The sequence below is a fragment of the Moschus berezovskii genome, chromosome 11 (assembly GCF_049115385.1).
Source record: "Moschus berezovskii isolate FMDL1 chromosome 11, NW_MosBer_1.0, whole genome shotgun sequence".
In the NCBI taxonomy this organism is placed as follows: Eukaryota; Metazoa; Chordata; class Mammalia; order Artiodactyla; family Moschidae; genus Moschus; species Moschus berezovskii.
In genome coordinates this window covers 97,570,877-97,589,991 of record NC_142470.1, presented here as the reverse complement: position 1 = coordinate 97,589,991, position 19,115 = coordinate 97,570,877, and the positions used below count along the sequence as shown (strand labels likewise).

General features: G+C 35.5%; 1 protein-coding gene across 7 annotated transcripts in view; it reads right to left on the bottom strand.

The window, feature by feature from the left end:
• The window catches only part of ALMS1 (ALMS1 centrosome and basal body associated protein), a 205,182-nt gene that overhangs the window by 140,641 nt on the left and 45,426 nt on the right, over positions 1-19,115 (bottom strand). For 6 of the 7 annotated variants that reach the window (XR_016038620.1, XR_016038621.1, XM_055400279.2 and 3 more), the window contains 4 exons: positions 17,320-17,437; positions 14,053-16,174; positions 13,801-13,950; positions 6,934-7,096 (listed from right to left, as the gene is read on the bottom strand). Coding sequence is in view for 5 of the 7 variants with exons in the window: in XM_055400279.2 (XP_055256254.2) it covers positions 6,934-7,096; positions 13,801-13,950; positions 14,053-16,174; positions 17,320-17,437 (2,553 nt within the window). In the remaining 2 variants the exon portion in view is untranslated. The remainder of the gene's footprint in view (positions 1-6,933; positions 7,097-13,800; positions 13,951-14,052; positions 16,175-17,319; positions 17,438-19,115) is intronic. The other variant, XM_055400283.2, reaches the window with a different exon arrangement.

The window sequence follows — 19,115 nt, the reverse complement described above, 5'->3', positions numbered from 1 at the left end:
AGATGTTCAAGCTGGATTTAGAAAAGGCAGACGAACTAGAGATCAAATTGCCAACATCTGATGGATCATCAGAAAAGCAAAAGAGTTCCAGAAAAACATCTATTTCTGCTTTATTGACTACACCAAAGCCTTTGACTGTGTGGATCACAACAAACTGTGGGAAATTCTTCAAGAGATGGGAATATCAGACCACCTTACCTGCCTCCTGAGAAATCTGTATGCAGGTCAAGAACCAACAGTAAGATCCAGACATGGAACAACAGACTGGTCCCAAATTGGGAAAGGAGTACATCAAGTACATATATTGTCACGCTGCTTATTTAACTTATATGCAGAGTACATCATGCAAAATGCTGGGCTGGATGAAACACAAGCTGGAATCAAGATTGCTGGGAGAAATAACAATAATTTCAGATATGCATATGATACCACCCTTCGGCAGAAAGTGAAGAAGAACTAAAGAGCCTCTTGATGAAAGAGGCAAGTGAAGAAGCTGCCTTAAAACTCAACGTTCAAAAAACAAAGATCCCATCCCATCACTTCATGGCAAATAGACAGGGAAACAATGAAAACAGTGAAAGACTTTATTTTTGGGGGCTCCAAAATCACTGAAGATGGTGACTGCAGCCACGAAATTAAAAGATGCTTATTCCTTGGAAGAAAAGCTATACCAAACCTAGACAGCATATTAAAAAGCAGAGACATTACTTCGCCGAAAAAAGTCTGTCTAGTCAAAGCTATGGTTTTTCCAGTAGTCATGTATGGATGTGAGAGTTGGACCATAAAAAAGCTGAGGGCCAATGAATTGATGCTTTTGAACTGTGGCATTGGAGAAGACTCTTGAGAGTTCTTTAGACTGCAAGGAGATCCAACCAGTCCATCCTAAAGGAAGTCAGTCTTGAATATTCACTGGAAGGACTGATGCTGAAGCTGAAGGTCCAACACTTTGGCCACCTGATGGGAAGTACTGACTCACTGGAAAAGACCCTGATGCTGGGAAAAACTGAAGGCAGAAGGAGAAGGGGATGACAGAGGATGAGATGGTTGGATGGCATCACTGACTGGACATGACTTTGAGCAAGCTCCAGGAGTTGGTGATGGACAGGGAAGCCTGGCATGCTGCAGAGCATGGGGTCACCAAGAGACGGACACAACTGAGCAACTGAACTGAACTGAACAAGAAGATGTAAACAGGAGACAGTAAAAGAGAACTGAGTTACAACCACAGGCAGAGGAGGGGAAAATGGATGGAGATCACAATAAGGGAGGCTCTACACATACCAAAGCCTCTGGTTTCCAGTGAATTCAGACGGTCCATACTGCAGGAGAAACATTTAGATTTATTTAAATTACTAGACAGGACTTCTCTGGTGGTCCAGTTGTTAAGAATCTGCCTGCCAATGCAGGGGATACAGGTTGAATCCCTAGTCTGAGAAGCTTCCACATGTCGCGTGGCAACTGAGCCCAGTCTCCACAACGACTGAGCCCTTGAATTACAACCATTGAGCCCACACGTTCCAGAGGCAGTGCTCCGCAGCTACAGAAGGAAGCCACTGCAATGAGACGCCTACACACCACAACTAGAGACAAGTCCACGTGCACCCACAAAAACCCAGCATAGCCAAAAATAAATAAATAAAATTTTAAGAAAAATGTTAATAATCAGACAAGCGAAACAATAACAAATATTCTCAGCACCAGAGAAGCAATTAGTATCCAGGGCTGCAACAATATATTATCTAAAATGTCCAGTTTATAAAAATATTGAGACGTACAAAGAAAAAGTGAACTATTCATAGGAAAAAAATAAGTAAGCAATAGAAACTGCCTTTAAGGAGATCCACATGTTGGATTTAGCCAGCAAAGATTTCAAAGCAGTTATTATAAATATGCTCAAAGAAGAAAAGAAAATCATGCTTAAAAAACTAAAAGAAGCTAATGGCAATGTCTCATCAAATATAAAGTAAGGTTATAAAACTTATAAATGAACCAAATGGAAGTTCTGGGGCTGAAAAGTACAACTGAAATGAAAAACTTCCTAGAGGCTCAACAGTAAATAGGGACAGACAGAAGAATCAGTGAACATGATGATAACAGAGACTATGCACAATGAAGGATAGTGCAAAAAGAAGAATATGTGAACATGAACAAAGGCTCAGAGAAGTATTACACAAGATTAAGTACACTGACACATGTATAACGGGGATTATCTGAGGCAGAAAAGCGCAAAAAAAAAAAAAAACACTCAAAGGAAATAATGTTTGAAAACTTCCCAAATTTGATGAAAAACATCCTATGTATCTGACAGTCCAAGTGAACTCAAAGTAAGATAAACAGACACATCATAATCAAAATGTTGAAAGACAAAAAGGCTATTCTGAAAACAGTAAGAAAAACCAAGTCACATACAATGGAGCATTAATAAGAGTAAAAGCTGATTTCTCATCAGAAACAATAAATAAAGGTAGAATACAGTGGAAAGACATATTCAAAGTGCTGAAAGAAAATAACTGTCAACTAAGAATTAAAAATCCAGCAAAACTCTTCCAAATATATAAAAATATTTCCAGATATATAAAAACTGACAGAAATTGTTTGCAGCAGGCCCATTTTACAAGAAATACGAAAGGAAATTCTTTAGGTTGAAAGCAAGTGATACCAAACAGTAATTCGAACTTACATAACAAAATAAATAGTGCTAGTAAAGATAATTATATTAGGTAATTACAAAAAAATAACAGGATACTTGCATATTTTCCTTTCTTCCAACAAATTTTAAAAGAAAGTTTACATAAAACAACATATCTAATTGTATTATTTGGAGCTATAACACACAGAAATGCGACCTATTTGACAATAACAAAAGGAGGTACATGAGAACAAAGTTAAGAGTACAGCAAGGAAATGACACTGGATGATAACAAGTCCACAGGAACAAATAAAGAATAAAACATGGTAAATTCAAATACAAATCATTAAGCCCTAATAAACAAATGTTTGCACTCTCTACTTAAGTTTTTTAAAAAGTCATAAAATTATATAAATGATTATGACAATGTAATAATGTACTCCTTGGTTTGTAACATACAGGATTATATATCAAAATAATAGCAAATACAGAGAGTGAACAGATCTATACAGCAGAAACACCTCTTTATCACACTAGAATTCAGTCAGTAGAAATTTGGGGCATATTCTGGTAAGTTAAAATAAATTTTCTAAGTCCTAGAACAACCACTAATAATACAACTTTAACAATTAGCTAGAAAACTATTAAAGAAGTTAAAATACTGGAAAAGATTCATTTAATGCAATGAAAGCCAGTAAAAGAGGAAAGGAAAAAAAAGATATGAGACAGATGGAAAGCAAAAAGTAAATCAGCAAATACAAACCCAATCTTATCAATAATTACATTAAATGTGAAGGGATGAAACAATCACATTAAGAGGCAAAGACTATCATTCTGGAATTAAGAAATAAAGACAGAACTGTAAGTTACTTATAAGACATAAACCTGAGCTTCAAAAATATAAGTAGGCTAAAAGTAAAGGGATGAGTAAAGATAAGACATTCAAGCAGCAACGATAAGAAGTGGGATGTCAACACTGATATAAGACAAAATAGACTTTTAAACAAAACCAAAAAAAAAAATGTTTCTAGAATTAAAGAGGGACAACGTATAACAACAAAAGGCCCAATTCATCAGGACTATATAACAATTAGAAACATAGATTCACTTAATATCAAAATATATGAAGCAATTCTGACAGAAAAGGGAGAAATAAACAATAATAGTTGGCGATTTCAATACCCTACTTTCAAAAATGGAGAAAATTAGCAGATCAACAAGGATACAGAAGACTTGAACACTATCAACCCACTGGAACTAAGACACCTGTATAGAACACACCACCTAACAACAATAGAATGCACATTCTTCTCAAGTGCAAATCATACATTCTACAAGATAAAGCATACGGTAGGACATAAAACATGCCTCAACAAAGTTTAACAGAACTCCTACAATTATATTAGCAAACAGTTTAGATGAATCAAAACAAAAACACAACAAACCAAAAGTTAAGGCATGCAGTTAAGTCTTTAGAAATCTATCAACATAAATACCTATATTAAAAAGAAAAATTTCAAATCAATAACCTAACCTTTGATCATAAGAAACAATAAAAAGCACAAACTAAAACTGAAGCAACTGAAAGAAAGGAAATAAAAAGAAACTAAAATGCAAATAGATTTAAGAAGTAGAAAAAAATAGAGATTAGAAAAAGAAATCAAAATTTCTTTAAAAAGAACAATAAGGACAAAATTTAGCTAGACTCACAAAAAGAGAAAGAGAAAGAACACTCAAATTACTTCTAACTCAACTTATGACACTAGTGTTACTTTTGTACCAAACTCTAAACAAACAAACAAAAAAAGGCAAGGAATTTACACATTAATATCTATTATGAATCACAAAATTCCCCCCAAAAAAATCACGGGTAAAATGAATCCAACAGCACACACAAGGATTATACACCATAACTGAGTAGCATTTATAACCAAGAAAGCAAGGTTGACTCAACATCTGAAAATTAATTAACAATGCATCATAATATTAGAATAAAGAACAAAAATCATACAACCATTGTTTTAAAAATACAGAAGAAGCATCTGACAATATCTAACACCTTTTCGTGATAAATGCACTCTAGAAACTACAAGTAAAGAATTTCCTCAACCTGATAAAGGGCATCTACAAAAACCCCTCAGCTAACATGATAAAAGATGTTCCCACAAAGACCTGCACGAGACAAGGAAGGCTGGCTGCTCTTGCCACTTATAGGCAACACTGTACTCAAGGTTCTTCTCAAGGCAACTGGGGAAATATACAAAAAAGAATACATTCTAGAAAGGAAGAAGACATCTCTATTTGCAGATGACACTGGCTTGTATACAAAATAAGAAAACCATACAAAAGATTATTAGTAATAACAAAGAGATAGGTCAGCAAGGTTGCCAGCTACAAGATGACCATACAAAATTAAACTTCATTTCTATACACTAGCAGAGACTATTCCAAAAATGAAATTACGAAAACATTTCCGTGTATAGTAACATCAAAAAGATTTAAATACTTGAAATTAATTTAACAAAGACATACAAGAGTTGTATGCCGAAAACTACAATATATTGTTGAAAGAATCAAGACCTAAATAAACAAAAAGAAATTCCACGTGCACAGATCAAAATATGCAATATTATTAATATGGCAATATTCTCAAAAAAATCTACAAATTCAAAGAAATCTGACACCTGTTACACCATGAATAAAACTTAAAAAACATTCTTCTAAGTGAAATGAATCAGTCACAGAAAGACAAACACTTATATGAGGTACCTAGAATAGTCAAATTCACAGCAGAGGTGAAAAGTAGAACCATGGTTGATGGGGAAGTAGGAGGGAATGGGGAGTTACCATTTAATATTTAGATACAGAGTTCCAGTTTTACAAGATGAAAGAGCTTTGTGAATGCATGACATTGTTTACATGACAATGTGAATGTATTTAAGGCCAATGAACTATATATGTAAAAACAGCTAAGATGAAACATTATCAGTATTTTACCACTATTTAAAACTAACTTTAAAAAAGAAGAGAAACATAAAATAAGACTTTATCAAAATTAAAAATTCTGTGAAGTCAATACCATCAAGTAAGTGAACAGATAACCCAACAAGGTGGGAGAATTTTTGCAGATAATGTATCTAATAAGGGACCTGTATCCAGAATATACAAAGAACTCTTAAAATGCAGTAACAAAAAGTTAATAACCCAATTAAAAAATGAGTGAGGATTTTAACAGACATTTCTCCAAAGAAGATAATGTAACTGCCCAATAAACAAAACAAAAGACGCTCAACATATTAGCCATTAGGGAAACATAAACCAAAACCACAGATACTACTTCACACCTATCAGGAGGGCTATAATAAAAAAGACAGATATGCAAGTGTTGCTGAGGATGTAAAGAAATGAGAACCCTCATAATGCTGTTGGGAAGGCAATATGGGCTCATTCTCTGGAAAACAGTTTAGCAGATATTCAAAATTTTAAACATTGCTACCATGAACCAGAAATTCCCACTCATAGATACATATCAAAGAGAAATAAAAATAAATACACAAAGCCCTGTGTATAAATATTCATATAGTGGCATTATTCTTAATGATCATAAAGTGGAAACAACCCAAATATCCATCAACTGATGAACAGGCAAACAAAATGTGATATATCTACACTATGAACTATTATTTGGCAATAAAAATGGTTCTGATATATGCTATAACATGGATAAATCTTGAAAATGTACCCAGTAAAAAGAAGCCAGCCACAGAAGATCTCATATTGTATGATTTCACTTACATGAAAATGTCCAGAAAAGTTATCAACCTCAGCTCTTAGAACTAACTGCCAATCCATTTTTTTTTAACCTTGGTCAGTTCCATCCCCTACTCACTTTAACGTAAATTCTAAGCCTTCACCAAGCCATTCTCCTCAAATCCCCTCACCCACCTCCACAACTCTCTACCTCGCTCTGCAGACAATCTTGCTTTCTACCTCAAAATTAATTTCTTAGTCTCCTCTCTACAAACTTATATCTGCTCCCGTGTTCATTCAATTCCCTTTTTCCTTCAAGTCACAAAAAGGAATATAGAAACAAACTGACTTTAATATCAGACTCCTCCATGTAATTCAGTTCCAAACACTGTCATGAAGAACTCAATGAAAAATCAAATGGTTCATCTAATAAAATATCCGAAGATTTATAAATATACCTAATCCAAAGTTAACATCATTGCAGATCCAAAGTTAAAAATTAATTAGGCATAGCAAGCTAGTTATAAAGACACAATATATCCTTCTCTACGTACCTGTTAAATGTCTAAGAGTCCTTGACACAGTGTCAGGAGATACCCTCAACATTCTGAGATTTGAAGAGTGATACTCCAAATCTCTAGTTGGCTCATGAGGAATAAATGGAGGCAACACAGTTGATGAAAAAGATTCATTAATGTCCATATTAGAAGGACATACCTATTTAAAAAAAGGAACATTAATTTTAGACTTCATTTACTAAAAAATAAACCTCATTTTTATGAAAATGAATGCTAAACAGTTATACCAGTTCCTTAAGATCATACTCTTAATTCCCCTGAATTCATATATAGGTCATATTTTGGTTAATTCCAAGAAGTCTCTACAAATTATTCTGAGGGTTTTCAAGTCAACCTGCACAGAATATTACAGATAGGAGACATAATAGTGTTATATTACTCAGAAGTTTGATCCTTAAAATAATTGTATGAACACTGCAGGATTTGAACTCTTATAATACTCTTGACAAGCTCAAGGACTTTTTTTCCCCCTAAGTAGGAAAGATATGTTAGGGTAAGGAAAGAGAAGAGAACAGAAATATTTTCAAGAAATCCACAAATGTTTAGAAGGAAAATAAAAGCACCAAAGAACTAGATCGGTGATCAGTTACCAAAAAACACAAGTCCTCAAATTTCTTGAAACAAAAGTAGTAGGAAATATAAATTGATGAAATAAAAGTTAAATGCTGAAAAAGAAGTTCCTGAAGTTTCATGCCATTCCAGCAAGTCCTTGCTAAAAAAGAAATTAGAAACTATTATTAGTGATGTTGGTACATAAATATAAACAACTCTTCACCAAATTCACAGTATACTGCCATATATTCGTGTATGAGTATACATATACTCTTATAAATACAGCATACCACTTTGAGGCTTATTGTCCTAAAATATTATTCCAGTGCTGCCCTCCCAGGACAGAGTCTGAAATTTTTCTATCCTCTTTATGAATTTTTCTATCCTCTTTATGAAAGTTTTTTCATTGTGTAGTAACAAACATTCTTATGAAGCTGGCAGAATGTGAAAATAAATAATTCTACTTCTACTGCCTATATTGTTTCTCTAGACCCATGGTTCTCAACTGGGGAAGATTTTGAACTCCCTCACCTCCCCAACCAAGGAACATGTGGCAATGCCTGGAGACATTTTTCTCTGTCCTAACTTTAGTGGAGGTAATGCTACTGATATTCAGCGAATAGAGACCAGGGATGTTCCTAAACATCCTAAAATGCACAGAACACCCCCACACAACAAAGAATTAGCCAACCCCAAACCAATAATGTGGAGAAACCCTGTTCTACACATAACACAAAGTTCTCAGTTTCCAACTCTCCTACTGCTGAAGGAGACACACAGCTCACTAACGTACAGTTGACCCTTGAACAGCATGGGTTTGAACTGTACTGATCCGCTTATACATGGATTTTTTTTTCAACAGTAAATACTACAGTATTACACATGATCCAAGATTGGATGAATCTGTGGATGTGGAAGAATCCTGGATTTGGTGGAATCGGGGATAGAGGAGGCCAACTATGGATTTTCAACTTCACAAAGGGCCAGTGCCCCTAATTCCCACATTGTTCAAGGTCAACTGTATATATCACATATGTGATAGATGAATACTTGTGCGTGCACACTGTGTTTAATAGCAGTTTCCCCCTAAAGTTTCTAAACATAGGGAAAACTATTTCTATTCCAATTTTAACTTCAATAAAATTTCAAAGCTTCAAAATATACAGATATTAGAGTAGGTAATAAAGAAAATGTAGAATGAAAAAGACGAGATATATTTAAGAGATCAACAGATATTTATCACTAAAAATTAGGTGAGTTAGGAGGGAAAAAAATCAAGATGGGTTTATCTCCTAGTTTATAATCAACAATGAAGACAGAATCAATGACAATACAGAAACCAAGAAATGTTAACACCTCTAGAAGAAGAGAAAACCTGTAAGTCACTCTGACTTTAGAAAAAAGATAAATTATTCTGATTTAGGCAAGGTAAATTTGAGATGATGGGAATATTCACAAGAAAATGTCATACAAGATAGTATATGGGTCTATGTAGGAGAAATACTAGGGTCTAAAAATGGAGATGATAATCATCCACACAGAGAAAAGCATTTAAATCTTGAGCGGAAACAAATTCTTTGAAATTTGGTTTTAGTCATTCAGTTCTGTCAGATTCTTTGCAACCCCATGAACTGTGGCACACCAGGCTCCTCGGTCCATGGGATTCTCCAGGAAAGAATAATGGAGTGGGTTGCCATTTCCTTCTCCAAGGGATTTTCCTGACCCAGCAAAGAACCCAGTTTCCTGCACTGTGGGCAGATTTTCTAGTTGAGACTTGTGGCTCAGCTGGTAAAAAATCTGCCTGCAATGCAGGAGACCTGGGTTCAATCCCTGGGTTGGGAAGATCCCCTGGAGAAGGGAAAGGCTACCCGCTCCAGTATTTTGGCCTGGAGAATTCCATGGACATGAATCGCAAAGAGTCGGACACGACTGAGCGACTTACACAGATTTTCTACCATCTGAGCTACCAGGGAAGCCCATGGGATGGATAGGGAACCAACAAGACAAAAAGGAAACAGATCTAAGGAGTCAACCTTAAATAATAGTTGAGAGTTACATGGCCAAAATAAGGGATATTAAAACAGTATTTTATTATAGAGGCTAAGAGAATATAATATGCTTCCAGGAACAAGGGGAGAGAAAGAACAAAATAACAAATTAGAGTAGGAAAGCCATGGTAATAGCCTGATCTAATTTCGCTAAAATAAAGGGAACTAACAGCCAGGCACTATATACATGCTACATACCTTATCCCATTCAATATAACAATGTTTGAGGTTGATTATTACCGCTCATTTCTTTATGTAAACAAGGAAGGAGAATGATCCTCCAAAATCATTTGACCAAGGTACAAAGCTAACAAAGTAACTGAACAGGGTTTTGACTCCAATTCTCCATACTCTCTTCATAGCCCCAACCTACATCATACATAAGTGGATACCCAAATAATCATTCAGAGAATGATGGATAGGTATCAAAGTGAGACAAACAAGTATGAATGACTCTTCTGAGACATAGATGAGAATAAGGAAGAAACTAAACAGTAGGCAAACCTCCTGAGAGTAAGTTGAGCCATGTAGAAAGATGATTACCATGTTTGGCTCATTGCTTCTCTAATATTTAGCATTATGTAAGTCTCAGACCATAGGAGAGACTTAAGAATGAAAGACAACACAGAAAACAGCATCCTCCCTGGACTAAAAAAAATATACTTAAAATTACAGTTAAGAGCAAATAAAATTTGGATTTGTGTCAGAGTTAATCTCAGCACATCACTAGTAACTAAATAAATATATATCTTCACGTCTTCTAATATACTTATCTATATGAAAAGTTAACATAAGTTACAAAAGTAGTTCTGTCAAAAAAAATTAGAAACTCAAGTTTAAATGTAATTAACATCACCAGTCCAGGTTCGACGCATGATACAGGATGCTTGGTGCTGGTGCACGGGGATGACCTGGAGGGAGGATATGGGGAAGAGGGAGGTGGGGGTGGGGTTCAAGAAAGGGAACACAAGTACACCAGGGTGGATTCGTGTCAATGTATGGCAAAACCAACCAATATATTAATGTAAGGTAATCTGCCTCCAATAAAATATAAAAAAAAAAGGAAAAAAAAAAGCAGTGCTGTTTTAAAAGAGTAAATCCTAAGAGTTCCAATAATAGGAAAATATTTTTTTCTATTTCTTTAATTTTATGTTTATGTTCACTAAATTTACTGTGGTAATCATTTCATGATGTATGTAAGTCAAGTCATTACACTGTATCCCTTAAATTTATTATACCTCAATAAAACTGAAAGAAAGAACAAAAAGAAATTCTAAGTTTTAAATGAATATTTTGCTTCTCATTCTTATTAAAACTAACTTTGACCTTCATTCTTGCCAAAATAATGCAAAATTTTGGCTTTGGTGTCACTGAAGAACAGTTAAACAGGGAGGCAGTTTATGGTATATTCATTAAGTATATATAACAAGGTTAATTTCAAATACTGGTTCCCCTACTTATTAAATGATTATCAGCAAGTTCCTTAACCCTCTAAATATCAATTGTAAAATGTGGATGATAATCAGTTCAGTTCAGTTGCTCAGTTGTGTCCGAATCTCTGCAACCCTATGAAATACCAGGCCTCCCTGTCCATCACCAACTCCTGGAGTCCACCCAAACCCATGTCCATTGAGTTGGTGATGCCATCCAACCATCTCATCCTCTGTCATCCCCTTCTCCTCCTGCCCTCAATCTTTTCCAGCATCAGGGTCTTTTCAAATGAGTCAGCTCTTTGCATCAGGTGGCCAAAGTACTGGAGTTTCAGCTTCAACATCAGTCCTTCCAATGAACACCCAGGATTGATCTCCTTTAGGATGGACTGGTTGGATCTCCTTGCCGTCCAAGGGACTCTCAAGAGTCTTCTCCAACACCACAGCTCAAAACCATCGATTCTTCAGCACTCAGCCTTCTTTAGAGTCCAACTCTCACATCCATACATGACCAATGGAAAAACCATAGCCTTGACTAGACAGACGTTTGTTGACAAAGTAATGTCTCTGCTGTTTAATATGCTGTCTAGGTTGGTCATAACTTTCCTTCCAAGGAGTAAGCGTCTTTTAATTTCATGGCTGCAACCACCATCTGCAGTGATTTTAGAGCCCAAAAAGATAAAGTCAGCCACTGTTTCCCCATCTATTTGCTATGAAGTGATGGGACCAGATGCCATGATCTTAGTTTTCTGAATGTTGAGTTTTAAGCCAACTTTTTCACTCTCCTCTTTCACTTTCATCAAGAGGCTCTTTAGTTCCTCACTTTCTGCCATAAGGGTCATGTCATCTGCATATCTGAGATTATTGATATTTCTCCCGGCAATCTTGATTTCAGCTTGTGCTTCCTCCAGCCCAGCGTTTCTCATGACATAGTCTGCATAGAAGTTAAATAAGCAGGGTGACAATATACAGCCTTGATGTACTCCTTTCCCGATTTGGAACCAGTCTGTTGTTTCATGTCCAGTTCTAACTGTTGCTTCCTGACCTGCATACAGGTTTCTAAAGAGGCAGATAAGGTGGTCTGGTATTCCCATCTCTTTCGGAATTTTCCAGTTTATTATGATTTACACAGTCAAAGGTTTTGGCATAGTCAATAAAGCAGAAAGATGTTTTTCTGGAACTCTCTTGCTTTTTTGATGATCCAGCGGATGTTGGCAATTTGATCCCTGGTTCCTCTGCCTTTTCTAAAACCAGCTTGACACCTGGAAGTTCACGGTTCATGTACTGTTGAAGCCTGGCTTGGAGAATTTTGAGCATGACTTCACTAGCATGTGAGATGAGTGCAATTGTGCAGTAGTTTGAACATTCTTTGGCATTCCCTTTCTTTGGGATTGGAATGAAAACTGACCTTTTCCAGTCCTGTGGCCACTGCTTTTTCCAAATTTGCTGGCATACTGAGTGCAGCATTTTCACAGTATCATCTTTCAGGATTTGAAATAACTCAACTGGAATTTCATCACCTCCACTAGCTTTGTTCATAGTGAAGCTTCCTATGGCCCACTTGACTTCACATTCCAGGATGTCTGGCTCTAGGTGAGTGATCACACCATCATGATTATCTGGGTTATAAAGATCTTTTTTGTACAGTTCTTCTGTGTATTCTTGCCACTTCTTCTTAATATCTTCTGCTTCTGTTAGGTCCATACCTTTTCTGTCCTTTATTGAGCCCATCTTTGGTATTTTCCCATCTTTGGTATCAAGGGAAATGTTCCCTTGGTATCTCTATAATCCTACTTGATAGGACTGACCAAAGGACTAAATGAATTGAAGTATCATATATAAAGTAAACCTCTTAGAATAATATTTGAGCACAAAACGTTAGCTATCATTTTCATCCCCATTGTTATTAAACTGAAAGTAAGATGTAAACAATGTCTAGAATGTTGAAGAAAATAAAACTACCTATAAATAAATTCTACTATCTGTAAATAAATTCAATAAACTGAAATAAAAGGAAAAGCTCATCACAATATTTATGTTCATTTTCTCTTTTTAACTATCCAAACCTACAGGTCAAAATATAATTGCAACTCAAACTAGCAGCTTTCCAATGACATATTTATCTTATACATGGGAAAATAGGAAAAGGAAAGAAAGTAATATTAAGTATACCATATATATGACCTAACTATATTTAATGACTAATAGAATGTAAGGACACATTATCAGGTAACAGGACTCAGGGTGGGGCTGACAGTATCAGACAAAACCATATGGGCAATGGGACCAGAGAACCACTAAACCCAAAAGATCCAAGAATCCAAGCAAATCAAGCCTTGTATAAAACAAAATTTTGACTGTAAGATATCTCTGAAATTAAAATCTTTCAGGGGCTTCTAAACTGAAATACATGAATATTTCAGGGCCTATTCCAAGGGCTAGAGGGTGGAAAAAGCACAATTGAGTATCTCCATGAATGAGTTTAATCTTAACACCATCCCAGAGGTTCTTGCTAGCACAATTTGAAAGAGTTAAGATATTTCAAAATGAAAGGCCTAGATGCTCCAAAGGCTGGCCTTTTTTCCCAAAACACCACAGAACTTACTGAGTCTCATGGTCTACAAAACACAAATATTTCTTTTATGCCAACCTCCAATAAATTAATGCAGCATACTCCTGGATATCAGATGAAAACCAGATTACACATCACAATTTGGTATTAGAGGATATAAACAGCCCTTTATTCTCATCCCCATTTTTCAACTAAAATTTCTTTTCCCACCATATAAGAAATGTCAAATAGAAAGACTTACAGAATCTTCAAAACTGCTGTCTTCCTTAGATGGTAGCTGTGTAGTAGACTGCCAGTGCAGGGAGCTGTCACAAATCTCTAGGTCATCAAGCAAATTTTCTAAACCTGCTAGCTCAACGCACTCACCAGTCAAGTCACCTTGGTCACGTATCTGGGAAACAGTAAAAATTAAAAATAAAAAAAACAATACCATTTCCTAAAACAATAATGAAAAAGACCATGTCTCTCCCCAATACTCATTTTATTGTCTTACCTCTTGTCTTTTACTGCATACAACAGCATTTTCATCTACGCTACAGCATTCAGAATCATCATCCAGAGTACAGATGTCAGATTCAGCCTTCCCCTGCAGGCCCTCTACAAAATAGGAGTCATTTTGCATAATTGTATGTATAGTAAAACTGGACTTGGCTCCCAAAGGCCGAGGAATTTCACCTTGGCCTGTATTAGCTTTCAGCAATGTCTTTTGGCCAACTGCAATTAATGGTGCATTACTGATCACTGGTAAAGCACCTTGTGACTTTGCATCACATGCCATCAAGTTTGCTGAAAAACTGCTTCCTATAGCTGCAGATGGACCTTCAATGATGTAACTAGAGTTTACATTCTTACCCAAAATACAGTTTGAGGAATCTGCAACTTCTTTAAAGGTTTGCTGCTTTAAATCTTGTGAAACCAAAGAATCTGAAGTCCATACTTTCATTGGGTAAATAATGTTTGATGATCCTAACTTCTCTGCAAGGTCAAGAGCAGAAACAGACTTTATCTTCCCAATGGGAAGAAACTGTTCATTGTCTATACCATACTGAAATAAAGTTGATCGTGTTTTGCCAAGACCAACAGCCTGTCTGAGAGATTTTTCACTTAAAGAACATGATGACTTAAGCTCTGGACTAACAGAAAGTGGCTTAATGAATATTTCCTGAGGAGCACTGGGGATTGATTTTAAATTGTGACGCCAGTACAGGGAGCTATCACCATCATCTTTTTTATACAATGGTTTTGAAGCTCCTGATTCAAACACCCCAGGAGTAGACTGATAGCGTGGATGATTAAGTTTATCAAAGAAAAGGTTTTCATCATAATTTAACAGGGAAGGATCTGGACTTTTTGGTTCACTTTCTTGGCTGTCATTTGTTAAAGATTTGTTGATGTCAGTTTGGATTTCATTTACTGTACTCTCTTTCTTGGAAGGTTCAATAGAGGCAATAACTGCCTGAAAAGCTACATTTTCCGTAGCATCAACATTTTTCCCACTAAAAACAGAAGTTGCCTCTTGGTTTCTTTCTTCGTGAAAATACAGTTGTTCTGATGTCTCATTCGAGTTGGATTTAATAGTCTGAAGAGGACCACCAGAAATCTCCATCGTAGAGGTATCAAGCCCCCAGGAGAGTATATGTGCTTCTGAAACTTCTACAGAATTATCAGGAACTACAACATTCTCAATATATTGTATTTCTGAAGATCTGGGATGCACCTCTGAAAACACTAAAGTATTTCTATTTTCCTTTAATTCAAAACACTGAGATAATCCTTTTCCCAGATCTTCTTCATTTCTTTCATAACTCTCCAAAGAATCCACCTTTTGTTTCACCTCATTCTCAAGAGGAGCCCTTAAACAAACACTCTCAAAATAATGACTATCAGACATCAAGGGAACCTCGCTTCCTCCTGATCCCAACAAACAATGCCACAAAGAATGTGGCGTTTTATTATTAAAATGAGGAGCAACTTCATGTGGAACAGAAACATGATCCTTACTGATTAGATATATTTCTGGATGATGTGAAGCTCCCTGCTTGCTCCATGGCATATTTGAAAAAGAGAAATTGTCACTTTCCTTAGGAATTTTATTTCTATCAATTGTGTCAGATGAATCTGAATAAGAATCATGGTCCTTACTGGCTAAATATTTTTCTGATTGTTGTAAAGTTCCTTTGTTCCCATACTGTGCATATAAATAAGAAGCATCAAAACTGTCACTTCCCTTAGGATTTATGTATTCGTCACTTATAGCAGATGCAGTTGAAAAAGAAACTTGATCTTTATCAGCTAAAGTGGTTGCTGGCTCCTGCATAACTTGTGTCTCCCATGACATATATGAATAAACAGCGTCATAATTACCAGATTCTTCGCAGGTTTTCAGATCATCAAGTGTATTAGATGAAACGGTCTCTTCTTTAGTCCCTTGTTCAGGAGTTAATAAAGAGTGCTGAGACTTAACAGCTGTACTACCTATAAGTGGGTGCTGAGATATACTAAAGCAACTGTTAACTAAGTCTGAAGCTACTCCTGAGGCTGCCTGGAATAAAGCTTCACTAACTTCCGACGGTCGGGAAAACCATTCAGTGTCTTCAGACTTACCAGGAATTCCCCTGAAAATATACAGTTAAAAATAAATAAATAACACATTAAAAACATTTATCTTTTTAAAATACTAATATGAAAAAAATGCAAAACTGATGTTACTAAAATTGAGGTTATTTGAAAAGTATGTTGCAAAAAGCTCTAATTTCAAATTCCTTTAGAGTGGCTAATGATTGAATGCAGGAAATTTTTTGTAGACAGAAGATGAACTACGATCCTATGACCTGATATTTTCTCAGGCTTCTCTCAAAACAATACTACACCCCAAAGATGATTCTTTAAATGAAAATTTCAAACTTTACCATTTAAAATATGTAATTTATTACCTACCATACATAATTTAATATTCATTTAACACACATTAATTCTTTTACTAGTTATTAGGTTCTTAAAAACCACTTAAGTGATCTACTCTTCAAACAAAACATAACCTAATCATTGGTTGAATACTGTGTACAGAACACTTTTCATAAAAGTAATTTTAAAGTAAAACACAGTAATTTTAAAGTAAAAGCATAAGGGCAGAGGTTTTTAACTCTGTAAACATTTATAGTTTTTCATTTACGTTGTCTTTTTTATTTCTAAAAGAAAACATATTCTTGGACAATTCCAAATATGATTAGAAGAATTCGAGACTTATCTCTCACGATGACTAAAAGACATTAATTTAGAATAAATTTAGATACATCTATTAGAAAAATCATGCTACTTCATTACTTCCTATTTGCACCTCCTACACAGGAAAGAGAGATAACTAGGTTCACTCAATATTGGCTGACAAAAATGAGAATGCCAAACAAGCTAGTGACCATGAAATGAATGCTTTTTACAGAAGGGGAATGGGCTGATGGGTAGCAAATCAGCAGATATATAAAGAAGAAAATCGAGTGTGCTTTCTAAACTAAAATATGCCTAATATGCTAGAATACATTAGAAATTATTTTTAAACAAACTACACTCCCCTGCCTCATCTTTACACATGTTATTCTGCCAAATTAACATGTATCATGTCTTAAGGCCTTGTTACCTTCAGAGTGTGTACTGAGAACATCACCCCAAAGTTTCACTAGAAGTCATTAATTTAGTAACAACTTAGAACAAGAAAAGAAAGAGTAAAAAGGTTATATGCAAGTACAAAAATAAATCATCCTACCTCAGAAGTGCAAAATCTAGTTCACTTTGATGAAATAAGGAATCAGGCCCAAACTCTTGACGTTCTGTCAAACATGTCAGCAAAGGCAAATCAGGAGAAGCAAAATTGTCCTGTAGGGCTGCAAAGTTTCAAATATAAAAGTGTTGGGAATGCTGATAATTAACTGCTTAGCTTATACAATACTTTAAAGAACCTAAATGTTGCCATCTGGAAGTTTCTACAAGCATTAGTATGATAATGTAACAACAGCAGCAAATATCATTTATTAAGATCCAAGCTTGGAGAAGAAAATGGCTACCCACTCCAGCAATCTTAACTGGAAAGTACCATGGACAGAGCAACCTGGCGGGCTACAGTCCATGGGATCGCAAAGAATCAGACACAACTGAGCGACTAAACAACAACAAGATGCAGGCATTTAACATACAATATTTTATTTAATCCTCATAACAACCTTGAAGTATAGGTATTGTTATAGACATCTTATAGATGAGCAAACATGATCATAAATCTTAAAAAAGATTAAGAAATCTGTTCACATGCCAATAGCTTATATGCCAGAGTACAATCTAGACCTAAACACTATTTTTTTAGCAAATGCTCCTAACAATTATGATTGTTTCTTTCCATCTTACATCAAAGTGTGGTTCACAGGCTCCCAGGCATCCTTAAGATACTCCCAGAAGATGCCTGGGTCAAAGTGAAATTCAAAATAATATTAACATGTCATTTGCTTTATTCACTCTCATTATCTCATAAGGATACCATGGAATTTCCTAGAAGCTACATCACATATGATAGAGCAATACATGAAGGCAGAAGCAGATATCAGAACCTGTTTGTCTTCTAATAAGTCAGACATTACATATTTTTAAGTAAAACAACATTAGTCTTCTAAATATTTTTGATTTGGAAACAATTTTTCTAATAAACCAGGTTAATTTATAACATCAATGGAGTTGCTACTTTTGAATGAATTGATAAACTCATTTTTAAAGTTTTTCAGTTTTAATAATTTCTAATATTGGAAAACATCAATAAGCCACTTCAACAAAAGTTCTCAGTAATTTTAAAGTGTGTCAAGGAAATCCTGTGGCCAAAAAGTTTGAGAATTGCTAATTTAAAGGAAAATAAACACTTGTGAATACCTGAATGTCACCTTAAAGAAGTTCTAACATCCCTAAATACATACAACTAGGTATAAACTCCTTATTCCTTATAGTATTTATACAATTACAAAAACAAAAAATTAAACACTAGCATCAGTTCCGTTCAGTCGCTCAGTCGTATCCGACTCTTTGCGACCCCATGAATCACAGCATGCCAGGCCTCCCAGTCCATCACCAACTCCCGGAGTTCACTCAAACTCATGTCCATCGAGTCGGTGATGCCATCCAGCCATCTCATTCTGTTGTCCCCGTCTCCTCCCACCCCCAACCCCTCCCAGCATCAGACTCTTTTCCAGCGAGTCAACTCGTCACATGAGGTGGCCAAAGTATTGGAGTTTCAGCTTTAGCATCAGTCCTTCCAATAAATCTATAAAACCAATAGCTTTCTATTTCATATTAATTTAACAAGTGGTGTTTTGCTAAAACTGAAATGTTCTTTAAATACAAATGTAATACTGTGACTACAGTATACCTTCGTTTCACAATGCCTATAATACTGCATTCCTTCCCTATCATAACTGTCACACTCTTGTTTTAATCTTCAGTCTGTCTGCTTCCGACTTAGATTACCAATTCCATGTCTGCTTTATTCAGAGCCATATCCTCAGTGCTTAGCAAAATATCTGC